The 22,749-nt window shown below is 38.4% G+C and overlaps 2 protein-coding genes across 3 annotated transcripts; both read left to right on the top strand.

Moving 5' to 3' along the window:
* The first annotated feature begins 493 nt into the window (after window positions 1-493).
* LOC102776413 (dehydrogenase/reductase SDR family member 11-like) lies at window positions 494-4,948 on the top strand. 2 transcript variants are annotated; one of them, XM_087851607.1, is made up of 8 exons: window positions 496-601; window positions 795-950; window positions 2,532-2,741; window positions 3,103-3,197; window positions 3,884-4,013; window positions 4,241-4,333; window positions 4,418-4,483; window positions 4,599-4,948. In XM_087851607.1, exons 2-8 carry the CDS (start codon window positions 819-821, stop codon window positions 4,635-4,637), a joined length of 765 nt encoding a protein of 254 aa, XP_087707733.1. In that variant the 5' UTR covers window positions 496-601; window positions 795-818; the 3' UTR covers window positions 4,638-4,948. The 2 variants fall into 2 exon arrangements, with proteins under 2 accessions (XP_087707732.1, XP_087707733.1); XM_087851606.1 differs by having other exon boundaries at window positions 494-950.
* A 5,678-nt stretch (window positions 4,949-10,626) lies between these two features.
* LOC148098938 (dehydrogenase/reductase SDR family member 11-like) lies at window positions 10,627-15,906 on the top strand. The gene is made up of 7 exons (XM_087851081.1): window positions 10,627-10,919; window positions 11,844-12,053; window positions 12,206-12,300; window positions 12,858-12,987; window positions 13,096-13,188; window positions 13,466-13,531; window positions 13,647-15,906. Exons 1-7 carry the CDS (start codon window positions 10,788-10,790, stop codon window positions 13,683-13,685), a joined length of 765 nt encoding a protein of 254 aa, XP_087707207.1. The 5' UTR covers window positions 10,627-10,787; the 3' UTR covers window positions 13,686-15,906.
* Window positions 15,907-22,749: the final 6,843 nt, after the last annotated feature.

Below are 22,749 nucleotides of genomic sequence, written 5' to 3'. Positions count from 1 at the left end.
GCAGATTCTTCATACTTGTGGTCAGTGTTGCCAACTCCTCAGTAAGAAAAATCGCTATTGGCTGTCCTAAAAGTAGCTAGAAGTCGCTAAATGACGTCATCGCCTAATTTGCATAATTGGTCATGCTAATATAATTGTAACTTAAGTTGTTGGAGAGAGAAATAACATCGTGGAAGAGACATAAAGTGAGTAAAAAACGTCCTAAATGCATTTAGAGTTTATTTAGAACTACGAATTAAATTTATTTTAGCAATAATTGTTTTTTAAAATGTCACAATTCCAACCCTGCTCCTTTATCCGGGCTTGGACCGGCAAAAGTGACCTGAAATAGGCACTCTGGTGGAGTTACTGTGTGTGTGTGTGTGTGTGTGTGTGTGTGTGTTTTAAACCTGATCCACAAAACAGCATAACAGTAAAAGAAGAACTGACTGCGTTACAGTCGGTGCGGAGCAGCGGCTTCGCTCATGCACGATTCATTTGCAGTTCGGATGCACAGGTGTGAACATCTCCTGCCCTGAGAGCAGCTGGGGGAGGACTATCCTCCAACGTGAGCGCTTTGGCACGGGCGAGGTGCCCACGGCAGCACCGCTGCTTGTTGAGAGTAAGAGCGATACCTGCTTTCACGTCAAAAAGTCGTCATAAATAAGTCTCCAATAACACCAGAAAAAGTCGCCAGATTTGTCGCTAGTCGCTTTTTAGAAAAAAAGTCGCTAAGGGGGTCTGAAAACTCGCTAAATATAGCGACAAAGTCGCTAAGTTGGCAACACTGCTTGTGGTGCTTTTCGTGCGTGTAGTAGGTTACCGGTGTCCGGGCTGTGATGGAGCGCTGGAGGGGCAGAGTGGCTCTGGTGACCGGAGCCTCGGCTGGGATTGGAGCGGCTGTGGCAGTAGAGCTGGTCCGGCTCGGAATGAAAGTGGTGGGCTGCGCCAGGGACGTCGGAAAAATTCAGGTTTGTTTTGAAGTGAAAACTCAGTTTACGCATAGAGTAATTTAACCTCTATACAGGGCTGGACTGCGTCGGCAAATACCTGGTATGCTCTTATCTGGCATACCGGGTATTTGTGTATATAAGTGACTCGAGCAATGAAGTAAATTGTGATGTTAAAGTTACCGTTTTGCATAACATTCCCAGCTGTGTCAGACTTACATAACATAGAGAGGCTGGCCAGCATCCAGCACATCCTGTATTATAGTTCTGTAAATCAAACTCTGTGACTCTATTGTTAACAACTTAAATGGTAAATGGTCTGTATTTGTATAGCGCTTTTACTAGTCCCCCATAGGGACCCCAAAGGGCTTTACACACCCAGTCATCCACCCATTCACACACCCATTCACACACTGCAGAGGCAAGCTACAGTTGTAGCCACAGCTGCCCTGGGGCAGACTTATGCAAAAGAAAGAAAAAAAAAATACAGGAAAAAAGCCGGAAACATATGTTTCCGACTTTTTTTCTGTATTTTCTTTACTCTCATTACTCTCATTGATTTGCCTTTGTACAGTTCTTTTGATTTACTTGTGTAAAGTGTACCAAATGTTCAGTTCACAGTTCGAGGAATACCTCAAGAAGCAAGATAAAAATGTTTTTTGTAGGTATCATCATATAATCATACTCCTCCGTAATATAGTGATTATTAGGCCAATGAAATATGCCCATTGTGAGATGTTCACACTGGGAAGGCCCAGACAAAACACACAAGTTAGTAGAACACGTAAACACAGACAAGCTGCTAAGATTCTTTTTGAAGTGAGAATAAGGATTTTAAATGATGGGACTGTGACTAGTAAAGGGAGGCAGCTGACTGATATGATGGAGAAGGAAGAAATGCGAATATCAGAAGAACAACTCACATTGAACTGTTTGGAGACTAAGTTAGAGATGCAAGGCTGAGAGGGTATGGAAATGTGCAGAGGAAGGATAGTGGATATATAGGACAAAGGATATGGAATATAGAGTTCCAGGCAGAAAGTAAAGAAGAAGACCACAGAGAAGATTCATGATGTAGTGAAGGTTAATTGGCATGACAGAAGAATATGCTAGAGTCAGATGATACGCTAAAAAGAAAATGCACTGTTAGTTATTGAGTTCTGATATGCAGAATGAAAACTCCAATCTACATATTTGCAGTAACTTCACAGCAAAGGCAAACACACAGTAAATACAAAAGGGGAACAAGGCAAAGAGCAAACACCTGGGAAACACAGTGAAACAGGACAGCAAAACAGAACCTGATGCACACAGACTGAAGACTACCAAAGTAAAACAGGAAGTACTGAACTTACCGACACAGGCTCAAAAACACGGGCTTCACACAGAGACAAGGAAACATGAGGCACAGAACAAGAACAGAAACCATGAACTATAAACATAATATAACAGAGAACAATAATTCAAGGAATAAAACTTAAACCAAAACACTGGGTTGCAGACCCAGGACTGTGGCAAAATAACATTTGAATGGCAAATTCATACACTTTAAAAACACAAAGTGGATTCTAAAGTCTGTCATCTTTTTCTTCTTGGTTTCAGAAACTGGCAGCAGAGTGTCAGAGTGCCGGTCATCCTGGTGTTTTGGTTCCTTTCAAGTGTGACTTGACCAAAGAGGAGGAGATTCTGGCCATGTTTGCAGCGATCAAAGAGCAGCACAGAGGCGTGGACGTGTGCATCAACAACGCCGGCTTGGCTCACCCAGAGCCGCTGCTAAGTGGCAAAACCAGCAGCTGGAAGAACATGATGGATGTAAGAGCTCACATCTTGGTTTGGTCTACGAATGTTTTAGTGTGTGATTTCTGTGGGTTTTTCCACTGTATCTATTATTGTACGATCTACTGTACAATATAAAGTGCCTTGAGGCAACTTCCGTTGTGATTTATTTATATATAAATAAAATTGAATTGAATTGAATGTAAGATTCACATGAATGTTTTCCCAACAGATCATTAAAATGTAACAACATGATGCGCGTGGTCAACGATCAGTGGTCTTAATGCATTTATACCCACTGTGTGTGAGATGCAATAAGTAGATGTGCCATTTGGAGGTGTTGATTCCAGATTCCACATTTTCTTTACTGTTTATTTCTCTGCTTCGTTCCTTACAGGTGAACGTATTTGCACTGAGCATCTGCACGCGTGAAGCTTATCAGTCAATGAAAGAGAGAAACGTGGATGATGGGCACATCGTAAACATCAACAGGTGCAGTTTTATTTAATAATGCTTTGCGACGGGTGTGCTTGTGAAATTGGTTTAATTATTAAACAAAGATTATATCTTATAATCTTTATTAAACAGTCAGTCTCTGATTATGACAACACTACACATTGGACCTCACAGTGGACCTTTTGTTAAAGCTGGAGGGCAGGACTTTCCCTTACACTCAACCCAAACACGCCAATACTCCCTATCTGTGCCATGACACATAGCAACCTCCAGTATTAGCATGTTAGCATGTTTATTTTACCATGAAGTCCCCTTTTATCAGAGTGACCTGGTAACCAAAGTGGTGCTATAAATTCTAATAAGTTAACAATGACTGGTTCACCTAAGAAAGTCTAGGAAGCATCCAATAAAAGTTGTCAACACTACACAGAAGACTGTTTTCACAGCAAACAATAGAAAAAACAAAGAAGAGGGTAATAACAATGGCAACGGCTCTATCCCAATAATAAGGAGCAAATGATTATCTGTTGCATTCAAGCCAAAAAAAGGAAAGCAAACAATGCTGATTAAACCTGTCAGCACCAGCTATTTCTCTCTGGAAATAAAAAAAAAAGCCAATGAGAAACTCCAAATCGTGTCTCTAAAAGAATAACCTACAGATGAGTGCATGTTGGTAAATGCTGACCAGGTTACGACTTCTTCCGAACTGTCTTCTGTTGCAGCTTGTGTGGGCATAGTGTGATTCCAGATGCTGATCTGCATTTCTACACCGCCACAAAGTATGCTGTAACCGCACTGACGGAGGGCCTGAGGCAGGAGCTGCGTGCAGAAAAGAGCCATATCCGAGCCACAGTAAGGCTTTAAAAACACTGCACCCAGCTCCAAGACTGCCTTTAACACCAATATCAGCTTCTAAGAAACACATGCACAAAGTGTCTGAGACAGCAGTATTACCTGTTATAATATACACAAGGTGCTTCTTGAAATTCCTTCATTATCCAGAGAAACCCACCCAAGGGATTAATAAAGTTTTATCTTATCTTATCTTATCTTATCTTATCTTTTTTTTTTTTTTGCAGAGCATTTCTCCTGGTTTAGTGGAGACTGAATTTGCATCACGGTTCTACAAAGACAATCCAGATAAAGCAGCTGGTGCATACTCTGCATATAAGGTAACATTATTATTCGTACTGTTCGTGTACTGCTGATATGGTTACTCAGATACAACTATTAATCAATTTTCACTTCTCTGACAGCCTCTGGAAGCAATAGATGTTGCCAATGCTGTTACCTACGTGCTCAGAGCTCCTCCTCATGTTCAGGTGATTTTCTCTAATTTTAATGCTTTTTTTTATTCTGACTTATTGTTTTTCCTCATCTACTGTTTAATTGTCAATACTTTGTGTATAATAATATATAAGAACATCTTTCTTTCAGATTGGAGATGTTCTGATGAAAGGCACTGAGCAAGCTTAGGTTTGACCTACATGATTCCCCCTGAATGAACCTACTTTACTTTACTTTACTTTAATTTACTACATTTATAAACAGTTTGGTTTATGATGTTTTTACTGAAAATTTTCACTGATGTATAAAATAAAATGATGGTGGGGGGCTTGTTGAGTGTTCTTATTTTACTGAAGGAAACCTGATATAAACAACAGTTTATGGTAGAAAACATTCAATTGTCATTTTAACATTATCTCAAAAATATATTTCACTCTGCCAACAATAGTATTAAAATGTAAAGTTAATATATAATACCCGACTAATACACAGGAAAGTAAAGTCCTGAGAATATTAGTTAACAGAGTTACTTAAACATATTGAATGTCTCAGAATACACAGAATGTCTGATGTGCTCAGTGAAGCTTGTTGTTAGAGATTTAGTAAATGTTAAATGCATTATGACACAAAACTGATGTTTTGTGTCATAATGCAATTATAATGCAATAAAGCTCCTCCCGGGTAACTTCAATTAATGACATTTTTGAAGTGTCTCATAGTTACACAGTTACACTTCTACAATATGAATCACTGTGCTGAGTGTTCAACAATATATATGAAATATAATTGGTTAAAAATACATTTGGCACAGTTCAAATATTAGAAAATGAGTAAACGCTTACCTGATGAATTCACAGAGATCTCTGGGGTACAGTAAGGGTTTCATATGTATTTTAAAATTCATTGAGCATTAAGATTTCAATCTTGACCATAATGATGATTCAGATAAAAATAAACATTTCTTCCCCATGAACATCACTTCAGCTCTTCAGTGGTCCATTTGACTGTTTTTTTTTGAACCTCCGTTAGAGACACCTTGTTGACCTCTCATTCATCCAAGCTCCGTCTCCCATGATGTCCTTCTGCACATCAGTTAATCAATTAACGTCCTCCCCTGATTTTGGCTTCCACGGGCGTCTTTCTCTAGATGCACCCTTGATTTTCAGTTATAAGGCAGATCGTTAATATGCTGCAATTTGCATGTTTTTAATACATTTTTTATTGTGTTTTAAATTACTGTGTTGCATGGGTTTGGTTTCAGTTTTGTTAAAGTTTTGTTTTGTGGTGGTTTTATTTATTTCATGTTTTTGGGAGAATATTTTGACTGATCATGTTTCCCTAACCAGATTGTCTAATTGACTTGAGTCCTGTTGGTATGGGTTGCCCTGGGTCAATTAGCAGTTATGGTGTGGAGTTTGTTAATTAAGGAGGCCTGTACAGAACCAGGGGAGCCAAGATATTTGGAGAGATGTGCTGAGTACTGAAAGGAGGGGGCTCCAGATATGAGAGGCCATGGGTTGGGGCTCTGCAGAGCTTGGGACTGGACAGAAGAGCCCAAGAGTGGACACGGTGGAAATCGAGGTGGATCTGATTGGATATGGAGTTTGGAAATAGAAGCTAAACTTGGAGTTGTCCGCCATTGCCTGCTGAATGCTGGCAAGGGGGAGGGGTCCAACCTGATCATCATCATGGATAAATATGAAATATAAACCAACTAGCTAGATTCAAGGCTCTGTTTTGAAAGTGAATATGTAAACATTATAAGCATGTAATCGTGTAAATACCAAAACATGTAAATATTAAATATAAATGGAAATGTGTACATAATTACATCTGTAAACATCATAAACACATCTCTGTAAATCAAGTGAAATATGAATTTGCTTCTACATCGTACAAAATCATTCAATTTAATATTTAAGACCTTGCCTGTCTATTCCTTGTATATGAATCATAACTTTAAAAAATAAACAGGTTTAACTCATTCTGTGTGTGCAGCGAGTTCAGACATATATATATATATGTCTCCAGAAAATGCGATTGAATTAGGTTTTATTTTCATGAATGCAAGTCAGGGGCGATTCTAGGATCAGAGCTTTGGGGGTGCTGAGCATCCAGAGAGCTGCCCATCCAGGCAAGGTAAACTTTACTCATCACAATGAGACTTCTTCCCCGTCTCTGTCAGTCCCTGCATCCCTAAATGCCTCCAGTTGTCCCGAGTTCTCTCTGACTGCCTCCTTGGTGCATTTAAACCCCTGTTCCTCCCTGTCCTCATCGTCTGTTGTCTTCATCTCCATTATCAGTCATCATAATTTTCCCCTCTCTGTGCAAGTCTGCAAATTTCTTTATTAAATCATAAGTTTCTTAAATTCATCAAGTCTCTCTGTGCCTGGGTCCTCGTCACAAAACATGACATCACTGTTTTGTACATTTTAACACAATTTAATCCCCACATTTTTGAAAGAATAGCAAAACACTTTTTTGAAAAGTCTGTAACAAAACCATCAAATCTGATCAAGGTTATTAAAATGCTGCCAAAGAAGAATGGATTGGAATTTAAAAAAAATACATATCCTAACCTTAATTACTGGGGAAAAATGATAAATGATGCTCATAGTGAGTAAAAAGTAAACTGTGTGCATTTTTTGGACAGAGATTCACTTCTAAAGTGTATGTATAATACAATACACATACATAAAAAATACACTCCAAAAATAGAAGAGTTCTTGAAATATACAAAATATTATTAGAAAATGGAGACACTTGGCCTTTGGTACAATGTATACAAAGTATGAAAATATCTTTACTGCAGATACTACTATGGCTCTGCAGATTTTTTCTTTTCTTTTAACCTATGTCGCCTCACCTTGAGGTTGGTAAATCTGTCTATCACATTTTGGTGGTCAAGTCTCTCACGCATCTCTTTCTCAACTGACATCACAGCCAGGTGCTGGAGTCTGCTTTGACCCATGGTCCTTCTCAGCCAGGTATGGAGCTGACTCAAGACACTAAAAGACCTTTCACAGCTACAGCTGCTAACTGGGTTTGTTAGGGCAACCTGAATAACAGTTTTCAGTTGGGGAAGATCTGATTATCCAGAAGATTGTACAATGTTAACATATCTGGAATGGCACCAGCCTCACTCTTGAGCTTTATAAAGTCTTTGGCAACCGTGACTTCCTCTGACTGAAGCTCAATATGGGAATGCAGTGCCAGGGCTGACAACCCAGTTTGTTTTGCAGATTCTGTATAGCAGCTTTAATATAGGGAGAACACAACTTCCAGATTGTATGAGTTGTTTGTATTAGCTGTTTGTCTTTCTTTTTCTTTGCCAGTTACTGTTTTGCCTGTTAGTACTCCCTGTCTGTTTTCTTACCTGGTACTTCCTGATCTTGTACTTTGTCCTCATGTTCCCCTCTTTCCTCTCTCCCTCTTTGGACTGACAATCTGTACACAGCTACATTCTCGCCTGAAAATATGCTAAACCTTTATTTTGTGACCCAGAAAGAATAATAAGAGTAATATTAAAACTAACTAGCTGCCACCATTGTTGGAAACTGAGGTGGGCTGCGCTATGAATTCTGGGACACAGCTCCTTCTTCTTCTTCGGGGTTTAACGGCAGCTGGCATCCTTGTACATGCAGTGCTGCCATCTTCTGTTTCAGTCCGTTATTACACTCTTAAATTCTACTACTTGTTCCTGCGTCTTTTGTGATCTTACAAAGCTTCAAACCACGCGTCGACTATTAAATCAGTCGTCGATGATTTTGATAGTCGATGTAATCGTGACTAGTCGACTAATCGTGGCAGCCCTATTTTCAACACAGCAGGTTACTAGGGGTGCAACGATACAACAAAATTCACGGTTCGGTTCGGTTCGATACTTTGGTGTCACGGTTCGATATTTTTTCGATACAAAAAAAATGTTCATGCCTTTTTATTAATTTGTCATTTATTAAATTTTCACGGCACATTCTGCACCACATCTCTGTGCGTTCATCATTTGTTTGAAGCCAGCTCACCTCCTGCAACCACTTTTCCGAGAATACGTGCTTCTTTTGTGGTTCGGACTCCTGACATTTCTTTGGAGGTGGAGGAACATCACAGTAATTGCTTAAAGGAGCTTCTTCGACATCTTTAAGAGTTCTAAACAAATGTCTGTCCTCTTCCTTAAAATCTTATGTACGCAAACACGCGTTGCAACTTCTTATCTTGTGCGGGTTTTTATTTTGACAGCGAATGCGCACCTGCGGACCACTTATGTGCAGCCCTGGTTATTTAGCTCGTCATATTGCAGCCACAGAAATTCTTTTGTCCATGAAACCATAAAGCTGCACTTTCTTTTTGCCTTATAGTCTGATTTGTCATAACCTTTCCGTTTTGTCACTTCTTCACCCTGACCTGTCTTATTTGGCTCAGCAGAACTAAAATATATATCCTGCTGCTTTTACACACGCACTAACATAACGCTCAGCGATTCTCTGCGCGATCAACCTCTCACATGTTTAAGCTGCAGGAGATTTCACTTGTCATGTTTGCATAGTAAGCTAACGATTGATAAGACGATGTCAGAGGAATTGGTGCGCAAATTATCATCACTCACCAATCAGTACTGTCGCTTTCTATACACAGTTCACGCGATTGCAAAGTGAAAGCAAAAAACAAGCGCAAATTCAAACGCGATTTCAGTATGTCACATATTGACAGTGGCCGATGCCAATGACATAATTACCCAGCTACATTTCCGAAAGAATGCAAAAGCATTGACATATATTTTTCCTTCCTACGATAGGCCGACGGGCAGGGCAGAGATAGATTTTGGTAGCCCGACTGGAAAAAAGCCCCAGGACGTCGGGCTAGCGATTTTGCGAGCCCTGTATCTGATTGAGGAATCACTCATCTTTGGAAAAGAGAGTTTATTACAGAGAAATGGCTCTTTCCAAAATAAAAGCTATACTATATGCTTCTTCTGGGCTATATTCTCAGCAGCATATTAAACATATCAGGTCCCCATAAGGAGAATCATGTGCTAACGGCTGTCTAAATGACTCGGGTAAAGTTTGTAGCATGCGTGCTTGTTTTTGTCTGCTTCCACTTGTCTTTGCACTAGGATGATGTCGGAGTAAATGTGCAGTCATATTGGTTGTGTTCCCACTAGTGCTGTCAGCGTTAATCTGAAATGACGTTAAGGTCACAACACGGCAAATCTCCGTTAACGAGCTACCGCGGATCGCCTCATGAGTGGGGCTGGAAGACGTCAACACATTAACGAGCTAACTGCGCTAACACACTAGTTCCCACCAATTGAGCATTGCTGGCACATCCAACATACTGTTTTACTTTTGTCCATGACGTGCTTACCTTCAGGGTCATACGTCACATGAAAACCAAAATAGTTCCAAACGCCAGATCTGAATGAGGGTGGGGGAGGTTCAATTTGCCATGTTGCAACGAGCTTAACTTCTGTCTAGCTAGCTTGCCCTGCGCTCAGTGAATCTGTGTTCGACTACTCTGCCTAGGCTGCACTGTCGAGCGCAGATCCACTGAGCGCTCAACACAGACAGCATCGTCAGAAGGAAAGTTGATAAAATAAATTAAAAATGTTGTATCGTTCGATACATATGCGTACCGAACCGAAAGCACTGTATCGAACGGTTCGATATCGATACGAGTATCGTTGCACCCCTACAGGTTACCTGGTGTAATGTTTTTCAGTTAAAAAGAAACACGGTCTGACTCCTACCTAACTATATAAAGAGTAACTGAAAGTTAAATGCAGCTAATATGTCCTGTTTTAAGCCAGGCACTTCCACCTCTGCTCCGCTGCGCCTCAGCCACCATTGCTCTGGCAGCAACAGTGCTAAAGCAAGTAGGAAAGAGCCGAGCTGGAACAAACCATTTTGGGAGGGGGGAGGGGTTATCTATACTTTTGTTGTTAAAATGTTCCATCTCAATTAAGTACTGTATGCTTTTTATACTTTTAGTAGTGTGTCCCACAAACAGCAAATATTTTCAAAAAAAGTAAGACATCTTTGGGGGTGCTTTGATTCATTTTGGGGGTGCTGAAGCACCTCCAAAACTGGGCTAAAATCGCCCCTGATGCAAGTAAACATATCATAGTATAGTTTTTACTTGAATAAACAAAAGAACCGATTCAACTGTTTTCCTACAGTTTGCTGATGACTTGAACGCAGCACACAAGCATATGATGTGTTTAAAAGCATCGCGTGTTCTCGATCACAAGACAGTTGGAGTTCCAGAGTCCGTTTTCTTCAGACTTAGCGTCCCTGGCATCATACTTGAGGTGCTTTCGTCCGTGTAGCAGATTACCGGGCTGTGATGGAGCGTTGGCGAGGCAGAGTGGCTCTGGTGACCGGAGCCTCGGTCGGGATTGGGGCGACTATAGCCGTGGAACTGGTCCGGCTCGGTATGAAAGTAATGGGCTGCGCCAGGGACATCGGAAAAATCCAGGTTTGTTCTGAAGTGGAAACTCAGATCCTGCAGAGAGTAATTTGATGTAAACTAGCTAGCACGGAGTAAATTTTGATGTTAAAGTTGCCGTAATGCAAATAAATAAATAAATAAATAAAGCTTTCAGACTTACAAAACGAGGCTGGGCGAGCAGGAAGCATTAAACTATTATAAACTGACGAAAGCATGTAGTTAAAGTACACTAATATATTACATTATTATTTAACTGCACAAGTGTTTTGTTAACAGCCACTGCACGGAACGTTAAGTTTAATATGGCACAGAAAGTAGGAAGTTGGACACGTGACTTTCATCTGAATTGTAGTTTTCATAAATCAAAATGTTAAACACAACAATGAAATTCCCCTTTTTGTCTTCTTTTTCTTGAATTGCCTAGCTCTAAGCTGGCAGACCATCCTAACACACAAGTCAGCATTTTCGATTTGGTACTCACTGGGCTTTTTTTTGTTTTGTTTTGTTTTTTGCTTTAGCTTTGATAGAAAATGATGTTTTCAAAGATTAGCCACAACCATCCATTTAGCATATAATAAATGAAGAACTTGATTTTCTGAAATTTTTTTTATTTCGTTGATGAAATGCATGAACTGTTTGAATCATACCTCAAGACAAAACCAGAGAAAAGGCTTTTGCAGGCATCATCACATCATCATGTGCCTGCTGTTACAAAATGATTATTAGGTCAGTGAAATAAGCAAAACTCAAAAACGGGCAGAACATCCAAACACAGGCAAACTACTGTTTGTGGATGATACGCATGGGTCACTGAGCTTTGATATGCAAACTGAAAACTCAAATCAATGTATTTACAGTAACTTAATCTACATGTTTGAATAGTAGATTCGTACACATTAAAAACACAAAGTGGATTCTGATGTCTGTCATCTTTTTCTATTCTGGTTTCAGAAACTGGCAGCAGAGTGTCAGAGTGCCGGCCACCCTGGTGTTTTGGTTCCTTTTAAGTGTGACTTGAGCAAAGAGGAGGAGATTCTGGCCATGTTCGCAGCGATCAAAGAGCAGCACAAAGGTGTGGACGTGTGCATCAACAACGCTGGCTTGGCTCATCCAGACCTGCTGCTAAATGGCAAAACCAGTAGCTGGAAGAACATGATGGATGTAAGAGCTCAGCGTTATTGTAGAAATAAAATACTTGTTTTGATCTGGAAGAACGTTTTGCATTACAGATCATTGCATTGTAAAAAGTAATTCACATTTGTTGATTCCAGATATTTTCTTTACATTTTATTTATTTTCTTGGTTACTTACAGGTTAACGTTCTTGCTCTGAGTATCTGCACTCGTGAAGCTTATCAGTCAATGAAAGAGAGAAATGTTGACGATGGCCACATCATAAACATAAACAGGTGTGCAATTTTTCAGAAACTTGTAATATTGTTGTTACCATTATCTGTATTTTACCACAAAGTCCCATTTTACAGAAGGAGAGTGCCTAGTGACTGGGCCTTAGCTTAAGGGGCCCACTGGCATCCATCAGTCTAGTAACTGAATATTTCAATTCATTTTAATTATATTTATATAACACCAAATCACAACAACAGTCAATTCAAGGCGCTTAATACTGTAAGGTAAAGATTCTACAATAATACACAAAAACCCTGGCAATCAGACAACCTCCTGTGAGTAAATACTTTGGCAACAGTAGGAAAGAAAAACTTCCTTTTAACAGGAAGAAACTTCTGATAGGACGAGTCAGCCATGAATGGTTGTGGGTCCATTTAACAAATTAACAAAGTCAAAGAGAAACTGCAAAACATCAGGATAAAATAACTGCTGCAACCTTGTATACAGTTTTGTGGGCAGCAGAGTGTCTTACATCATTGAGAAATGACTTAAAAAAAAATAACACAAAATAAATGTTGCTTAATGCTCGCCTGGTTAATGCCTCATAAATCTGTTGCAGCATGTGCGGACATCGTGTAGTTCCCAAAGCTGTTCTGCATTTCTACACCGCCACAAAGTATGCTGTAACCGCCCTGACGGAGGGACTGAGGCAGGAGCTGCGTGCAGAAAACAGCCATATCCGAGCCACAGTAAGGCTGCAGCCAATCTAAAAGTGTCTGAAACACCAATATTACAGTTTTCAGATACACACATGTAGTAGTTTGTGAAGATCCCTCAATATCAGCTCTTTTTTGCAGTGTATATCTCCTGGTTTAGTGGAGACAGAATTTGCTTTTCGGCTCTACAGCAACAGTCCTGATAAAGCATCTGGTGCATATTCTGCATATAAGGTAAAATTATTATTCCTACTATTCATGCACTGCTAATACGATAACTCAGATAAAATGTATTTCACTTGGATGCCAGTCTAGCTCACTGGGTCAAGCAGGTGACCCATATGCCAAAAGGCCACTATAGGGGCTCGGGTATGATCTGGCCTGGCCACTTTCTGCATGTGATTCATTCCCTGCGTTTCTGTCTACTCTACTGATCTATAAAAATAAAGAAGAAAAGGCCCAAAATAAAAATATTTTTAAAGCTGTTAATCATGTTCCACTTCTCTGACAGCCTCTGGAAGCAATAGATGTTGCCAATGCTGTTACATACGTGCTCAGTGCGCCTGCTCATGTTCAGGTGATTTCCTCTTATTTTAATTATTTTTTTATTGTGAATTATTGGTTTTCCTGATTTGCTGTTTAAACATCAGCAATTTGCTTGTAATAATATATAAAAAACATCTTTCTTTCAGATTGGAGATGTTCAGATGCAAGGCACGGAGCAAGCTTAGGGTTGACCTACATGATCCCCCTGAATTAACCTACTTTCTTACTACACTTATGAAAATGATGAGTTGTGATCTGGTCATGAAACAGTTTTGTTTATGATGTTTGTCCTGAAAGTTTTCACTGATTTATAAAATAAAATGTTTTTGTGGGGGAAATTTGTGTTCTTATTTCACTGAAGGAACTCTGATTTAAAGAGTAGTGTATGGTGGAAAACATACAATTGTAGGTGTAAAAATATCTCAAACATATGTTTCATTCCTCCAACAATAGTAATAAAATGTAAAGTTAATATATAATACCTCACTAATTCATGGGAAAGTAGAGTCTGAGAATATTAGTTAACAAAGTTAACCCACCGTGTGTAAAAACAAAAACTGTGGTGACTCTTTGTGACAAGGGAACAGTGAAAAGTAGCTTCAGATTTCGGTTAACTAAAATACTTTTTTCACACCTTGTTTCATGTCTTAGCATATTCCAACTTTAAACTATAACAACACTGGACTCCACCAGATGGATTATGCAGCAAAGTCTTTTTTTGGCTAGTATTCTTCCTAATTGTGGTCACGATGACTCTAACTGAGCCTACTCTGAAAAAAATAATCTTCTTGTTTTTGGAAACATTGGAACAATTGCTGACATGTTTTTTATCCACTGATGATCCTGTTTTTTGTGTTGTTTATACTTTTCTATTTTCCTTTGTACTAAAATGGACTTATATGTCTGAAGTAATGTTTCGATGTAGAGGGAGGATAAGCTTTCACCCCTTTCTGTTTTGAGCACTAGAGGTCACAAGCATGACAGAGAGATTAGGTACCCTGCTTATGTCTCCAATTTGATTGATGGCCCTAGCCTTGACCTTTTGACCCCACCGGAAGTACTCTGGAAGTGTGTAATATGATCCATATGTGTGATGAAATGCAACCGGTGGGGGGAAAATTTATGTTTTCTCCCTTAGAGGGAGGGGGGTCTGTGGCGGGAGGAGAATTAAAAACAGAGAGTGTAACTGCTCCTGAAGGTTTTTCATGTTCGAAGTAGAATAAAGGGCCATGCTCCAACTGATGTTCAGCCAGTATTTTAATCATCTTTTCACCAGCAAACACGTGAAAAACTATGGTGAAATGATCAATGAAAAACACGGATATTACATCAGCAGAACAAAAATTACAACTCAAATAAAACATACACACAAAGTAAATGCACCAGCATACCGTGTGTGCCTTTCTACTGAACATTCATGAGCAATTGTAGTCCATATCTTCTATATTTCCACCTTTTACACAAGCCAGCATTCTCTTTCTGGCTCGAACCTTCAGTCTCTGGTGACATGTGCGCTTAATTGAGCATCACCCCAAAGCATGCGCACCACAAAGCGCCACACTCAGGCCCACCAGTAGGTGGCGACAACACAACATGAATCCAGATTAAACACCAAATTTTGAACATTGCAATCACATAATAATTACATTTCAATGCGACGGCTACAGAGAGGGAGGGGTATGGTTCCTGGGGGGATCAGAGAGGGAGGGGTTCCTGAGGCATGGGGGTGACGCAGCAGATTTCTATTGAGTCAGTGCTGTATAGAGATTCAGAGGCAAAATGGCTAGAGTCAAAGTATGACAGCAACACTCCTATGACCAAGAAAAACGAAAAATCAGTTGTTATCAGCCATTACAATGATTCTTTTTTTTTTCTGTCTGAGATTGATGGCAAGCTGTTGTGGAGACAAATAATTTTCCTATGTCACGGTCCGTAGTGTGACTATAGCAAAATGAGAACTGGTTGGTAAAGTTCTGGCAGCATTTCTCAAACATACTGCACTTTTTATATAAAGTCAACCTTGCTCTTTAGTTCGAGAATCAGTTAGGGAACTCACCATTACACAGAAGTTTAAAATTCACAGAAATCTTTGTTCTGGTTTACAAAGCAGCGCCCAGACACGCCATCACAGCCTATATCAGTATCTCTGCAACTGTAAGGTACTGTGTGGAAGAAAAGACAAATAGTTTAGAGTACTAAAGCAAATACTAACTGATTACTAAAGTAACAAAAAACAATGGAATTGAGTTTTTTAGTGGTATTAAAAGAACATTTAATTGTATAATGAACACCGACATATAGACATGTAGTTTTAAAATTTGTGCAAATTATTCACACAATCATGTGTTTTGCATATTTTAATGCATTCAAACCAGTGTATGTACAATAAAAACATTCAAAACAATATTTCACATGAGAATAATGATTTTGTTACTAGAAGATCAAAATATTGTGTTCAGTGCATGAAAGTATTGTTAAAAATGTTTAGTAAAATTTAAATATTTATTTCTGGACATTTCAATTTTGGACAGGTGTCACTTTATATTATAAAATAAAATACCAGATGGCAATGAAAGTTTGCAACTGATAAACAGCATTACGAGGGAGCAGAATCATAAAAATGTGAGAGTAGAGTTTTAAATTCATTAAACACTGCAAGCAACTCAATAGTAAGGAAACCTCTTGGGAATTATCTAAAATTATGCCACATTATTTATTGTTGATTCCCTTATTAATGTCTTCATCAGAACTACATTTCACACTGATGTGCAGTTCTGTGCAAAAACCTTGAATCACCTCTCATTTCTTTTGGTTTTGCTTCACTGAAGCCATACTTTCTTATAATTTTTAAAGTGGTCTAGAACAGCAGTTTTCCGGTTTATTCTCTGGACATTGGCTGCTTTTTAACCAATTTTTAGTTCTGTGGATTCACCTCTTGTTGTTTAAGCCACATCAGAATTGGTCTCAAAGCAAAGAATGGCTTCTTGACAGCCACTCTTAAGAAAGGGATGGGTAGAAAAAGCTGAGGTGTGCCAAATAACACACAAACTGAAAATGACTGAAAATAGTGTGGCATTCAAACGTGAAATCTTTGGTTCAAATTGTTGTCAGTATGTACAGAGGTGGTCAGGAGAGAGGTACAGCACTCATCTACAGTCATCTGTAAAACACACTGGAGGTTCTGTCACGGTTTGGGGCTGTTTTCCACCAGAGAGGTTGTGAATCTTGTCAAAACTGATGGAACTATGAACACAGAATAGTACTGTCAAAGTTTGTTCCACCATGTAATACCATCTGGAAAACATCTGAGTGGCAGTGTTTTCATTTTTTAGCATGACAGTGATGACAGACACACTGCCAATGCAGTAAAAGCACACCTGTATAGAAAAAAGACACAGTGGAATACTATCAGTCATGGACTGACCTCCCCAGAACCTGAACCTCAATATTACTGAAGCAGTGTTGGATCATCCTTGCAGAGGATGAAACAACAGGCAGACAAGATTTGAAGAAGAGTTTTAAATTTCCCTCAAAATGCCTGGAGACCTATTCCTGAAGACTACTTAAATTACAAGAAAGCATGCCTACATGAGTTCAGGCTGTTTTAAAAAGAAAAATGGTCATCAAGCTTATTTTTGTTAACTGAAATAAAAATCACAAGTAGACTTCAAAGGAAAATAACTCAAATGATTTTGTGAATTTGAAGACTAAAAAACAAAAAATACAGAGGAAATAATTCACGCAATATTCATTATTTTGGTAACATTTTTTTTATTACAACTTGCCTGTTGAGGCTTTCATTGGTGTGTTTACTGAGACTGTGTACACAGCTTTTATTGTAACACCCCTCCATACAGTAACAACTAAAAAGAAACTAACAATGAAACTAATAAATAACTAAGTCAAACTAAACTGAATTAACAACAGAAAGATCTCATATTACATTTTTTGTGTGATGGTAGATATCAATAACACCACAAGCTGTTCCGGCTTTAATTTTGGTGAAAATTGGGTTAAGGTTAGGTTAAGGTCAAGGTCACAACAAATATGAAAATCAGAAAGAAACTTTAAATTACCCACAATATTTTACAGGTTGTCTTTAAGCTTCAACAATAAACTAGGCCTTGGGGGACATGAGTAACTAGATTGGCTAAGCATTTGACCTTGACCTCTACTGTTAGCCCCTGAGGTCAGAACATGTTTTCCATACACTAAAATACTGTTGCCCTCGTGATTAGAAGAAAACTGCAGTCATAAAACATGTTCTGACAGTTTAAAAATTGGAAGTTAAAAAGATTGATTCAATCGGTCTGGGATTTTAGATACTGCCCACATAAAAGGTCAGAATGTCTTAACAGCCATGATAAGAAAAAACTAATCAATTCTTTAACTCCTTTTAAATCTCTTTTCAAAACACACTGTATACTGTGAGAAATAAAACCAAAAAGGGGAAATAGCGGTGAGTCTGTCATTACACTTTGCAATGTGTGAGGGATATTGCCAAATCCTTTAAGTGGGCGTTCTGTAACCCTCAACAGCAACAGGAAAGGAAATCTACTGAAGTTGTAGAAAAATATTTCTTTTAACATGGAGACATGACTCACCGAGACACAAAAATAAATTCTACATAATGTATTCTCATCTATATGTCCTGAACATAATTGGCCGAAACACAAAGAATAGCCAGACTTCATTTATTCTGCCTTTATTTTAAGTATGTCATATTGTGTTGTTGACAAAATACACTCCAAGTCTAATACCCTTTTCTGCTCTCCACCTCATCTCTCTCGCTCACTCTCTCTGTCTTTCCTTCAATTGCCTTTTGTCAGAGCCACAGGCAATTACCTATTAGTAGTAAAAAGGAAAGCGAGGGGGGGGGGGGGCCTTTTTGCACAGTGCTGATAAGAAACGGAGAGAAACGGAGAGAAAATTCCATTTCTCTCTCATTGCAAAACTCAGTCTTCACCAAATACTTATTTTGGACTGAGGGCAGCGATCTAACAGTTTGAGTGATAGTTACAAATTATACAAATTTTAGGTTATATTTCCTCATCTTATGGAGGTGTTACAATGACACTATGAACATAACATTTCTGCTCAACAGTTGAATGTTATTCTACACCAGAAATTCTTTGGATAGTCAAAATCTAATACGTCATTTGTGTCTTTAGCCTACAGAACAAATTGAAATGGACTCTGAGCAGTCGCCTGGTGTTGTGCGCATGCTACATATTAACCTGAGGAACAGTGAGTTTCTCAGCTTATTCTCAGAAACAGGCAGGTTGAGTGTTACAAGACCACAGGAAGTTTCTCAATGCTGTACCACTTACTGGTTCTGGGTAGATGTCTGTATGTTGGTGAGTCATGCACTAAGTACATTCAGTACTGTGCAAATGTCTTATTTCTTTCCCCATTACATATTTCTTTTATATTTTTCTAGGAAAATGGCTGCAGTGATTTATCGAAACATGCATGTATAAATTGAAAAACAATATACAGGGCAAAACCAGATCTAACAAGTGCAGTCAAAGAGCGCAACTCCCATGAAGGTCAAAGGCTATATGAAAATATTTTATTACAAGATGCTAACGGCACCCTGTTTTCAAATCAACACTCTGATGTTTGACTTTTGACCTCTGACCTTTTAGCATTACATACTAAAATGGTGTATTTTATTATCTTTACCTGTATGATCGGAGTAGAACTGGCTGAAATCTTTGGCTAATATAAACTGTAAAAACTTTAGAGATATTCATCCATGTGTGATTTTTGCGAAACTACATGGCATCATTGTGATGCCGTAGGGTGTTGGATTAAAAAAATAAATAAGTAAAAGGACTATTGTGCAGCTCTCTCCGTGCTATGATGTCTTATACTCAATATGGTGTCTTGACATTTGTTTTCAAGGTCAGCTTTGACCTCAGGGGCTAACAGTAGAGGTCAAGGTCAAATGCTTAGCCAATCTAGTTACTCATGTCCCACAAGGCCTAGTTTATTGTTGAAGCTTAAAGACAACCTGTAAAATATTGTGGGTAATTTAAAGTTTCTTTCTGATTTTCATATTTGTTGTGACCTTGACCTTAACCTAACCTTAACCCAATTTTCACCAAAATTAAAGCCGGAACAGCTTGTGGTGTTATTGATATCTACCATCACAAAAAAAATGTAATATGAGATCTTTCTGTTGTTAATTCAGTTTAGTTTGACTTAGTTATTTATTAGTTTCATTGTTAGTTTCTTTTTAGTTGTTACTGTATGGAGGGGTGTTACAATAAAAGCTGTGTACACAGTCTCAGTAAACACACCAATGAAAGCCTCAACAGGCAAGTTGTAATAAAAAAATGTTACCAAAATAATGAATATTGCGTGAATTATTTCCTCTGTATTTTTTGTTTTTTAGTCTTCAAATTCACAAAATCATTTGAGTTATTTTCCTTTGAAGTCTACTTGTGATTTTTATTTCAGTTAACAAAAATAAGCTTGATGACCATTTTTCTTTTTAAAACAGCCTGAACTCATGTAGGCATGCTTTCTTGTAATTTAAGTAGTCTTCAGGAATAGGTCTCCAGGCATTTTGAGGGAAATTCAAAACTCTTCTTCAAATCTTGTCTGCCTGTTGTTTCATCCTCTGCAAGGATGATCCAACACTGCTTCAGTAATATTGAGGTTCAGGTTCTGGGGAGGTCAGTCCATGACTGATAGTATTCCACTGTGTCTTTTTTCTATACAGGTGTGCTTTTACTGCATTGGCAGTGTGTCTGTCATCACTGTCAAGCTAAAAAATGAAAACACTGCCACTCAGATGTTTTCCAGATGGTATTACATGGTGGAACAAACTTTGACAGTACTATTCTGTGTTCATAGTTCCATCAGTTTTGACAAGATTCACAACCTCTCTGGTGGAAAACAGCCCCAAACCGTGACAGAACCTCCAGTGTGTTTTACAGATGACTGTAGATGAGTGCTGTACCTCTCTCCTGACCACCTCTGTACATACTGACAACAATTAGAACCAAAAATTTCACGTTTGAATGCCACACTATTTTCAGTCATTTTCAGTTTGTGTGTTATTTGGCACACCTCAGCTTTTTCTACCCATCCCTTTCTTAAGAGTGGCTGTCAAGAAGCCATTCTTTGCTTTGAGACCAATTCTGATGTGGCTTAAACAACAAGAGGTGAATCCACAGAACTAAAAATTGGTTAAAAAGCAGCCAATGTCCAGAGAATAAACCAGAAGACTGCTGTTCTAGACCACTTTAAAAATTATAAGAAAGTATGGCTTCAGTGAAGCAAAACCAAAAGAAATGAGAGGTGATTCAAGGTTTTTGCACAGAACTGCACGTCAGTGTGAAATGTAGTTCTGATGAAGACATTAATAAGGGAATCAACAATAAATAATGTGGCATAATTTTAGATAATTCCCAAAAGGTTTCCTTACTATTGAGTTGCTTGCAGTGTTTAATGAATTTAAAACTCTACTCTCACATTTTTATGATTCTGCTCCCTCGTAATGCTGTTTATCAGTTGCAAACTTTCATTGCCATCTGGTATTTTATTTTATAATATAAAGTGACACCTGTCCAAAATTGAAATGTCCAGAAATAAATATTTAAATTTTACTAAACATTTTTAACAATACTTTCATGCACTGAACACAATATTTTGATCTTCTAGTAACAAAATCACTATTCTCATGTGAAATATTGTTTTGAATGTTTTTATTGTACATACACTGGTTTGAATGCATTAAAATATGCAAAACACATGATTGTGTGAATAATTTGCACAAATTTTAAAACTACATGTCTATATGTCGGTGTTCATTATACAATTAAATGTTTTTTTCATACCACTAAAAAACTCAATTCCATTGTTTTTTGTTACTTTAGTAATCAGTTAGTATTTGCTTTAGTACTCTAAACTATTTGTCTTTTCTTCCACACAGTACCTTACAGTTGCAGAGATACTGATATAGGCTGTGATGGCATAAGCAGGGTACCTAATCTCTCTAATGCCCACACTCATATTTTTGTATTTCCAATCTTAAAGTAAGATGAGTACATCATCTGAGTATAAATGTAGTAAGGACATAACATGGCCCTCTATATTACTAGAGAGGACGACATGGTGTCACTTGTCAAAGAGATTGAAGACACACACTCACACTGGTGACATCATCCAGAGTCTATTCTGAAAATAAAACATGACAAAATAAAAAGAAGCAAATAAATGGATTGAAATCAGATTGAGGGTCATGTGGCAAATTTAAATCATGTCCATGTCCCATAACCAGTGTTACTGTACTGGACTAAACGAATAATTCTGTCCAACAATTATGATGGTGACCTTTTACACAGCAAGATTTACAGTGTGAGTAAAAGACCGGTATAAGTGGTTAAACTGTTTTTTTTACATTATGATAAACTGACCGCCCCACACACCCAGCCTTCCTGTCTTATATAACCGTGACACTGCTGGAAAAAAACAACAACATTTGCTTGCTCTCTGCTGAAACTGAGTTTTCATTTCAAAGCTAAGCTGGATTTTCCTAGGGTCCCAGGCACAGCCCACCAGTCTGTACACCTATTAAAGACCTATTATTTTAGTATTGTGTTAGATAAGTGTTTTGCATATTGAAGAAAAAAAACACTTAGACTTTTTTACCCAAGTAAACCTATAGTACACTAAATGTAAATTAAAAATATATTTAAAATATGTAAAGTACATATGGTTAAAAAAGAGTACTTTGTTTAACACTTCAGTTGTGGAAATAGCGACAAATCATGACACTGATTTACTCTTACGTATCCTTTCGGCATCCCTTTGGTCGCTGTTAAAGTGAAACTGATTATTTCCGAGCTTACAGCACACCTGCATACCTACTTTTATCATGCAATAAAAAAGGCGGTAAAAATTCAGTCATTTGACTTTGGCTGTGCTGTGTTGAATTATATCAGCCTGAATAACCAGTCTTTGCAGGTATGATGTGCTAAGAATAAGCAAGCAGATCTCGATGGGCTATATCAGCTGAAGACCACATCAGGCTCCTGCGGCCAAGAACAGAAATATGAGGATAAAAATATTAATAGCTGAAGCCTTCGCGACTGTCGCTGCACGCTCGGAGCCATAAACATAGATTGCAGTAGTAACAGGCAGTAATAAAGGTGTAAGCTTCACGTCGCACGGTTTACATCATTTAGCGTTTTACTTGCTCATCACGTGTTTGTCATTCTAACAATGATGATGTAA

This window comes from Neolamprologus brichardi, chromosome 14 (assembly GCF_056152115.1).
Source record: "Neolamprologus brichardi isolate AB-2024 chromosome 14, ASM5615211v1, whole genome shotgun sequence".
Taxonomy (NCBI): Eukaryota; Metazoa; Chordata; class Actinopteri; order Cichliformes; family Cichlidae; genus Neolamprologus; species Neolamprologus brichardi.
This window is presented reverse-complemented; position numbering and strand designations above follow the sequence as displayed.